The sequence below is a fragment of the Quercus suber genome, unplaced genomic scaffold, assembly GCF_002906115.3.
Source record: "Quercus suber isolate HL8 unplaced genomic scaffold, Cork oak 2.0 scaffold_349, whole genome shotgun sequence".
Lineage (NCBI taxonomy): Eukaryota > Viridiplantae > Streptophyta > Magnoliopsida > Fagales > Fagaceae > Quercus > Quercus suber.
Genome location: NW_027069801.1, coordinates 447,691 through 457,465, shown reverse-complemented (window position 1 = coordinate 457,465; position 9,775 = coordinate 447,691). Strand labels below are relative to the sequence as shown.

The window sequence follows — 9,775 nt, the reverse complement described above, 5'->3', positions numbered from 1 at the left end:
TATATAAGTTAAAAAAACTATATAACATCTTAAGCACAAGTGCACAACAAATAACAAGGGGTCAATAAACCGTATCTCTGGATTATGAACTGGTTAACAAAACCTTCGGGTATGTAGTAGAGACTAGAGAGGTCTAGTTACAGGATATAACAAGTACTAAGGTAAAGGTTTGGCAACAGTCTCCATATACAGGAAAACAACAATTTGTACAACAATTAAAAACAGACAAGTTGCTACTAAGGACTCCGTTTTGCTTTTCCCCATCAACATTTAAAGCCTCCACAGATAACAAGCACTATTAACAAAACCACCACAAGGATTATTCCTAGAATCATCAACTTCAATCGGAGATTCTGCAGCCACATCTTTCGTCGAAGTTGCCTGCCTTGCCTCTGAAAGCTGTCAGCCTGGTCAGAAACAAATCCCAGAAAACTAGTCAGAAATTCATCAACAGCATTGTTAGATGTGTAAAAACTGAATGACAGATTTCTTGTACCTGGAACTGTAAATTCTCCGTTTTATCCACTAAAAGTTCAATCCTCTCCCCACGATCCAGAACCTGCATTACACCAAGAGGAAACGTGTCATATCTTAGATCAGTTTCCTGTTTAACAAAAAAAAAGAAACAAGTTTCTGGGTCCAAATTTTCTTGTTAAGGTTCAATTTGTTTAGGAACTAGCATCTTGAGTTTAATCTTATGGATGTTGGCCCGTCACTTTGTTTCCTTCAAATGTGTGTGTTTTCCCTTATTATTGGGTTAGTCTGTTTTCCCTACATTACGAAACTGGAAGAAGTGTGGAAACCACATATCTCCACCAACTCACATGAATCAAATGTGCAAAAATTTTAGGTTTAACCCAATCCAGAAGTTCAGTAGCTACTCTTCTAGTCAAGTCTTGCGAGTAATCATTTCAGACATAGCAAAGAACCAGACATCAATCTATGAAGTCAGCTTGACTGCCACCATAAGGTTCTGGAGTTGAAGTTGCAGTTGGGTGGTTACAATCAGAAAAATATGCCTGAACAACTATCTTTATTTGCTTACAACAGTTTAAATGTGTTCTCCAGAAAAATAATGGGCCATATTGTTAAAGGAAAAGAAACAGTTCTAACATCCCAAAATTTGTTTTGCAAATGGGGAAAAATTTCCGTTTCTGAAAAAAAGAGAAAAAAAAAATGATTCTCTTCTTCACAACCAAACAGTGCATAAAATATTAAGGTAAATAAAAAACAAACCCAATCATCCAACCAATCTCAAAAACTAAAAGCTACCAACAAAAGAAGATGCTACACAAGATCATACAAGTATCAACCAAACCAATATAATGTAGGTTACTATCACCATTGGACCACCATTATTTCAGGCAGGCTCTCTGTCTAACTATCTATTTCTGTCAATAACTCCCAAACTTATGCATAAAAGAAATGAACTATAGAATTTCACATATCACAAAAATGACAGTAAGGAAGTCTAAATATCATTTAGCCCTTTTCAAGGTTGTACTATCCAACTGCAGATTGGTAGTGCGTAAAAATTGGGAATTTAGCAAACACTAGCAAGCTTTCGTCAGGTTTGTAGCCCATGCATTCTGGCAGAAGGCTACAAGACTCTCATTTTACAGACATTGCCATCTTATAAAGCAAATTCCTTAGAAAGTGTCCTAATTTGGAATGTGTTAACTGCAAAATACATCGAGAACACACATTCACTTTAACAATATCCTCAGCACCTTCAAAGCATTATATATATGCATGCATGTGATATGTACAAATTCTGGTCAATCAAATGTCATACACCATCTATATATATATTTTTTTTTTCAAGATACAAAAAAGGTCGTACCTAGTGCACAAAGCTTCCACTTTTGTGCGTTCTAGGAAAAGTCATGGTAGGCAACCTTACCCCAAATTTTGTTTGGAGAGGCTGATTCCCGAACTTGAGCCTGCAACCTGTCGCTTTTGGTGAAAGGCACTTGCCATCACACCAAGGCCCAACCTCTAAAATTTGAAACGCTTTATAGATGAGATAATTTTTAGACTCCACTAATCTTCATATTGTAGAAACATAGGCATAGCAAGACAATGCAATCCAACAACAGGTTTGTCAAAATACACATTCAATGAAAGTTATTGAGCAATGTAGCATTAACAACAATTACACTAGGCATTATTATTATTATTATTAGTAAGTTACACACAGTCCCTGTGGGTCTTGAGGCCAAGGCTTAAAATCCTCCACTTTGCTATTACAAGAAGTGGAGGAGTCATTAGAGCTAAAGCTTGTTGGCATAACTCTTTATTCATGTTACACCATTAATATATTTTAAATTTAACAAAAAGTTTATTAATTTGATAGTTGGATTACACAGCTAATCTCATATAATATATAAAGTGAAGCTGAGAGTGTTCAATTTTCAAAACCCTAGAATATTTCACGTTTTACACAAATATATAATCCTATAACTAAAACAATTCTAATAAAATAACACTTGCACAGATTTATAGTCCTATAACTAAAATAATTCTAATATAATAATACTTATTTGAATTGCATAAATCTATATTCCTACAACTAAAACACTTCTGTTTCTTCCCAACATTAAATTCATGACACGTTTTTCATATGGAAACTTTGGACTATTAATCTCCCTCCCAATGTCAGTGAAACAAATTAAGCTTTCCAAAATGTTGGCCATAACCAACCATGCCACACCCTGCCACATGGAAACCTCAAACAAACAAATATGCTCTTGGAAGGTCCTTTGACTAATAGGTAAAGTCCTGAGATTTGGAATCTGAGAATTGGCATAGGTTCATTTTGTTGCAGATGAACCTCTTACAGCCCATGAGATTTTGGTTAGCAATGGAGCAGGCAAAGTATTCTTCAAGCCATGCTCACAGTTTGTTCTCCTAGAGATGAGGTCAACTACATTATGTTTTTCATTATTAGTTTTCACATATCTATAGTACATAAATTAGTATATTGAATTTTGGCAAAACTACACTATTGGTTCCTAAAGTTTACCTACAAAGCACAATTAGTCCCTTAAGTTTAAATTAAGCTTTATTGGTCCCTCAAGTTCAAGAAATAAGCACAATTGGTCTATCTGTTAGTCTTATTGCCTACATGGCTAACAGAGCTATGACGTGTCAAATTTTAAGTTACGTGTCATCAAATTTAATATTAAAAAATCAAGATTCAAATATGACATACAAAAACTATTAACCCAGTAGAAGAACCCAATCTAATCGGGTGACCCGTTTAGAAATGGGTATTCCCAATTTCAAATGATACTGCCAGATCTGAAACTAGAGAAGGAGATCCCTAACAACACCGTTGTCCACCGCTCTCACCGCCGTCCTCCTCCATCTTGACCCATCTCTCTGATACACACAGTCACTAGTGTGACGAACAACTCAGCCACATATTACTTTTACTTTTAAAATCGAAACTAAGCATGATTAATTGATTATAATATCTGATGTTTTTGTGGTGGTTATGAGAGAATAATAAAAAGAACAGTATAGAAAAGCAAGTAATTACACCAAAGAGTTTTATGTAGTCCGTGAATGAAGTTGGCACTAGTAGTCTACTAGGCTAGTAGCTAACTCATAAAGCTCAAGAAAATAACATATGTTTTTCAACGTGAAAAGATATGTGACACCAATGGCTTTGCGTGTTAGAGAAATATGTCTCGAGGAAGAAGGAGGCAGTTGAGTGGTGGATGACGGCGTTGTTAAGGATATCTCATCTGGGTAATGTTATTTGAAATTGGGAATATTCGTTTCTAAACGGGTCACCCGAATTAGGCTGGTTCTAATAAATTAATGGTTTTTTAATGAGTCAGATATTGGATATTAATTTTTTAATAATAAATTAGATGCCACGTCACTTAAAATTTGCCACATCATAACTCCGTTAGCCAGGTAGGCACTAAAACTAACTGTTTTTAACAAAATGACCAATTGAGCTCATTTTTTAAACCTAAGGGACTAATAGTGCTCAATTCAAACTTGAGGGACTAATAGCACTTAGTATGTAAACTTGAGGGACCAATAATGTATTTTTGCCATTGAACTACCAACCATTTCAAAATTGGCAAAATGTAAGTCATCGTTTTTTAATTACCTTAACTCACTATTATTCACTAACTTGCGTTCACTTTCTAATCAATTATTGTGAATTATTGGAATTAGTTCTATATTTACCATTGATAAATGATCCTTTGCATGTCTCTTTTGGAATTAGTTATGAATTAGTATCAACTTTAATCATCTATGGTTTATGCAACACATTCTCTGGAGATTGAGATTGGGTTTAGTATTGGTAGGCTTAATTGTATGCAAATATTTTGAAATTTGAAAGAAGTTGAGTTTTTAAAGTCACTATTTCTTCTTTTTTCCCCCTTCATTCGATTTAGTTTTCTTTTACTGGTGAAGTCTGTTTTAGGTTTTTTAATTTATGTATCTCTGAGAGGTTTTGGATGTTGGTGAATCTAGACGCTCAATGAAAATAGCATGATCCTACAAATAAGATTTTTTTTTGATAAGTAAACCTACAAATAAGATTTCATTATGGTTTTTAGCTACTGCCCTTATAAATCAAAGAATTTTACATGTTTAACCAACAAGATATTTGATATTTCAGACACATAATAAACGAAAGTACACCCACATTTTGCATTTTTAATAGTTGATGATTCTCATTGTGCTGAATATACATGCTAAATTTTTTGTCAGTCAGATATAAGTACTCTAATATATAACTCATTTTTTTAAATATAATTTTTAGAATAAGAATACTTAAATTTGAACAATGCATACACAAGATAGTTCTTAATCTCTATCATCATGATATATTGTAAGTATGAAAAGTACAGGGAGACGATATAAGCTAAAATAAATTGTTAAAATACTATAATAATGAAAATTTATTAATAAGTGCAACTAGGATAAGACAAATTGGGGAATCTGTCTACATGTGATTTTTGGTGGTGTAGGGTCTTGTAGTGAAGAGAAAATATTTGATTCAGTGTGTTAAATTACCAATTGTCCCAAAAGCTTAAGCTATTGGGATATGGTAAATTTAATCATTTAACCACACAATTCTAACACTCCCCCTCACATGTGGGCTGCAACTACCTTTTTAATAGGTAAAGCCCAACACGTGAGAATTTAAATAGGAGGTAAAGTGGAGGAGACATGGATCAAACTCAAGACTTCCTACTTTGATACCATATTAAATTACCGATTGACACAAAAGCTTAAGCTATTAGAATATAGTAAATTTAATCATTTAACCACATAATTCTAACACAATGTTTGAGAAAAAAAAGGTAAGAAGAAGAAATCCAGTTTGTGCAAAATCTGTTAACAGTGTGTGTGAACAACACACATGAACAGTACCTATAAAGTACCATGAACAGTGATAGAATATCAAAGAGAGAGAGGGGGGTAACATGTCTCAATACTCAAAACACACAATATAGACTCAACTAAACTACAAAAGGATGAAGTTGCAATAATTCTAGTTTTACACCTGAGACAAAATTGACTAAAAATTGTTAAATAAAACTCCAAATTGAAAACTATTTTAACCCTAGGATAATTTGTTTTGATAAGTTATTTTAACCCTGGGATGAATATAACTAGACCTTTAAAACTGCACGACTTTTACTTCAATTGAACTTCACATGTGGGCCTCATAAAATAAGTTTTAAATAGATGAATTTGTGAAGTAGTAACAAATTAATCTTCCATGATTGCATCAATAACATTTGAAAAGGTTACACTAGATATATTACTCAATATATTGATTCTTGCATATTTACATTTGAAAACCATATTATTCTTATAAATCTTATTATATATATCACACACACACACCCAATGATCTAAAATGGATTTTTCTTTGTACTCATCCAATGAAAAGTTAATAAGTGGTGTAACACAACCAATATTTAACAACATATATCACTCAATCTAATGATTCTTGCATATTCACATTCAAAAATCATATTATTCTTATCAATCTTAAGATCACACCATCACACAAGCGCCCACACACAACTTAATCTAAAGTGGATTTGTCAAAATAGTGGAATACTCATCCCATGAAAAGATATTAAGATTGTAAACGTAACTCACAGCCACATGTCATTTAACCTCTTGATTCTTACACACGCATATCCAATGATCTAAAATGGATCTTCAAAATACTCTTCAAATGATTCCGTTATTTATCCAAAAAAAAATAATATTCATCAATGATAAGTTACTGAGTGATGTAAACATGATTGAAATATAACCACATATATCACTCTTAACACACACACACACATTCATGGTGTGACCTATATGCAGGCCCTTACCTAGATAAGTGATTTTACTAATGCTGTAAGTCTCGAATCTTAGTCTGACCAATCAAGGCCTTGGGTGTTAAAACTTTATTTCCCTTTTGTCATACTTATGTATTTAGTTTATCATAGCTCATCACACAGTTCCAAAAGAAACAAATATATATGGCTTAGCTGCTTAGGACCTTAATTTTTAATTACACCTAGGATAACTCTTTGTTAATATTACACCAGTTGATAAGTATCAATTAAATTAGATTTTTGACAATTCCACCGTTGGATTACACTTTTTTATTTATTTATTTATTTTTTTTTTATATAAGTACAATTGGATTACATGTTTTAATGTGTTCTTAACTTACGTACCAAATTTTGTATGAATTGAATGTCAATCACTATCCAATCCATAAACTCATTTAAAATAAAATCTAAAAAAAATTTATAAATCAGATAGTTATACTATATCTTGATATCTACAAGCATGGGGGATATGATAAAGCAATATAATTAGGTATAGCAATAGGGTAGGTTGATTGTGGGGATCCCATTTGCATCTAGCAGTTTTTTAATATACTATTTCTTACCCATAAAAAAAAAAAAAAAAAAAAAATTCTTTAATGGAATTTTTTCAACCCAATTATATCACCTCACACAAAACTAAAACCTGTGCATCTAGCAGTTTTTTAATATACTATTTCTTACCCATAAAAAAAAAAAAAAAAAAAAAATTCTTTAATGGAATTTTTTCAACCCAATTATATCACCTCACACAAAACTAAAACCTGCCAACATACACTGTAGGAGCATCAAAACCTAATTCATAAATACGAGCATTTAAGTTCTGCAAACCAACACCAAGTGTTCTATCTTAACTAGCATAATTGTTTTAATAATTCAAAAAATGTTATACATAGAGGCACATTGAATGTTCAAGTATCTCTCCGAAAATAGTTGTTGCTTCATGACAACGATGACCATTTTCGAAATCTAAAGGACTCTCTTGAGGAAAAAGTAGCAAACAAGCTTTCACAATTTTTTTCACTAAAATTTTAGTTAACAGTATGACAAATTTACTTATTACTAGAACCACTCCCCTAAATAACTCCAAACAAATACAACAGTTCATTTAACAAAGAACCAGGATCAGTGTTAAAGGTTTATTATAACAATGAACATAATGCATTGACAAAGATGTATAGGTTATCTTCATTTTGCTCATGTAGACTAGAAGGAACTTATATATCTCTTCTAACACTACACATTAATTGCTTTCATTTTTTGTATCACTCAACATGCAAGTAAATGCGTACCTTCTCGATATTGTCCATCATAATCCCCTTGACCTCAGAAATCTGAGCCTTCAATTTGGATAGCTTACTCATTTCTTCAGGGTGATTCACACAGTAATCCATGTGCTCCTTAAGCTTTGGCCTGGTAAACAAAAGCATAGCATTAGAGACTAATACAATAATGTGATCAAGAGCAATTCAAATTCAAACCTCAACAAGTTTATACACACCCAAATTCTCTGTCAAGATTGTATGCAATGCCAAATCGGTCTTCAAACAGATCATCTTCATCATCGTCATCCGCAAGTGGGTGTGGACCATCATTTTTTATACTTGCACCATAACGCTGCTTGAAATCATCCTTCACCCGATCCAGAAACACAAATGGCACACTTCTCCCAGCTGATTCATCCGCAACAACAAGGAAAACTGCACGCCAAAAGAAACACATTCAACCACACACATAGCAGTCAGAAACTAAAACTATAATTTGACAACTACCAAAAGACCAATACCGAATCCATTCTCAAGGAGGAAGTTAAACGTATGCCCATCACAAGAGTACGTGTACTTGCTGCTATTTGAAGGCAGCTTCTGTAAGCACTGAACAGCAATGGTACTAAAATTCCCCGAGTATGGCGTGTACTCCGCTAACACAACGGTTCCTTTTGCAACAAAGCTATATATTAAGCCTCTCTGACTCATTTCAGAATAATAGCTTCAAACTTGTCGAGACCCACAAAGAGATTTCACTAGTCCCTTATTGACACAATAACCTAACCAGATCATAAATCCATGAATTAAACCAACCAAACAACCATCCAAATCCAATTCAACCAAACAATCAACATGAAGATCCATCAAAACCCAGTATTTAATTTAGCTTCTGATTATGAATTACCAAATAATTCATGCCAAAAATGATCACACACCCAAGTAGTGGAAACAAAGCAATTCATTACCAAACCTAAGGGTTCCTAGGAAAGGAAATGTCATAAAGGCAAACAAAAAAAAAAAGTAACAATTTTGTCTCCAAAAAAGTCCAGCAAAATAATCCAAATACAACCATTTGACTTAGGTGAGATGGGTTTTTAATGTTCTTGAACCAGTTTATCCTTAATTTTCTCAGCATCCAAACATATTATAATAGAGACTGGAAACAAGACCCAAAAATCAATTCTTTAAACATGCCCAGAATAAAATAATCCATCAACAGAAAGGAGAAGCTTTAAACTGTTAATCTAACTAATAAAAAAAATACGGATATTGAGAAAAGAATGAATTTATTCGAAGATCAGAGAGAGAGAGAGAGAAATACAATTAGGAACAGAGAAAGAGAGAGAAAGAAAGAACCTGAAGCAATTGGATGGAAAGTTGAAAAAAAAGTTGCTTAGGGTGTAAGACTTGTGAAGGTCCGTATCGTATTGTTGATGGGGTACGGTAGTTACTGAAGAAGGCAACAACCAACAAGCGACAACGTGGTCTAGGTGTTTAAGGTTAAAGCCTTAAACCACATTTTGCCTTAAACACAACTCTTTTATTAACAGTGTGGTTCTCTTGGTTTCCAATCTCATACTACTTTGGTCATCATTTTAGGGGTAATTATAGTTTTTTTACCTTTAACTATTAACTCGATTAAATTTTACTGCCTAAACTATTGAAACTTTGATCGCCCTCTTATTTTTCTATTAAAATACTAATTTTTAGCTGTTTGTTTTGTGGAGAGAGATTAATTGGTAAAGGGTAAGGTTATGTTTGGTAATTATCTTTATTTTGTATTTACAGAAACTTTTGTTTTCAAGAACAAATGTAAAAAAAATAGTTTTATTTTGTTTTCAAAGTCAGCAACACATTTGGACCATTTGGTAAACTTAGGGAAAACAACAGCTTTCCGATAACTTAATGCAAAATATTTGTTTGGATTGTTAGCTAAAAATTAAAAAAATAAAGGTTTTCAAGACCAAAAACACACCCAAAAAAAAAAAAAAAAGAGAGAGAGAAAAAAAGATGAAGACTATGATTAAGATATTATTATGTCTCTATGCAAAAACTGATTAGTGTCTTGGTTTGATAATAAAAAGTTATCATCAGCAGTAGACGCCATAGGTTAAAACTCTCTAAAAAACAAAA

The 9,775-nt window shown here is 32.8% G+C and overlaps 1 protein-coding gene across 2 annotated transcripts; it reads right to left on the bottom strand.

Moving 5' to 3' along the window:
* Positions 1-9,109, bottom strand: LOC112025367 (vesicle-associated membrane protein 727). Of its 2 annotated transcripts, none has more exons than XM_024058031.2 (6): positions 8,999-9,109; positions 8,161-8,421; positions 7,876-8,074; positions 7,667-7,787; positions 497-559; positions 1-407 (listed from the first exon to the last, which is right to left on the bottom strand). In XM_024058031.2, the coding sequence occupies exons 2-6, from the start codon at positions 8,348-8,350 to the stop codon at positions 264-266; spliced, it is 717 nt and encodes a 238-aa protein (XP_023913799.1). In that variant the 5' UTR covers positions 8,351-8,421; positions 8,999-9,109; the 3' UTR covers positions 1-263. The 2 variants fall into 2 exon arrangements, with proteins under 2 accessions (XP_023913799.1, XP_023913800.1); XM_024058032.2 differs by lacking the exon at positions 8,999-9,109 and adding an exon at positions 8,964-8,982.
* Between the last annotated feature and the right edge of the window lie 666 nt (positions 9,110-9,775).

Coding starts and splice junctions, on each gene's coding strand:
- LOC112025367 (XM_024058031.2), bottom strand. CDS start 8,350: ATGAGTCAGAGAGGCTTAATATATAGCTTTGTTGCAAAAGGAACCGTT. Junction 8,075..8,160: donor CCTCCTTGAGAATGGATTCG/GTATTGGTCTTT, acceptor TTTGGCGTGCAG/TTTTCCTTGTTGTTGCGGAT. Junction 7,788..7,875: donor AATCTTGACAGAGAATTTGG/GTGTGTATAAAC, acceptor TTTGTTTACCAG/GCCAAAGCTTAAGGAGCACA.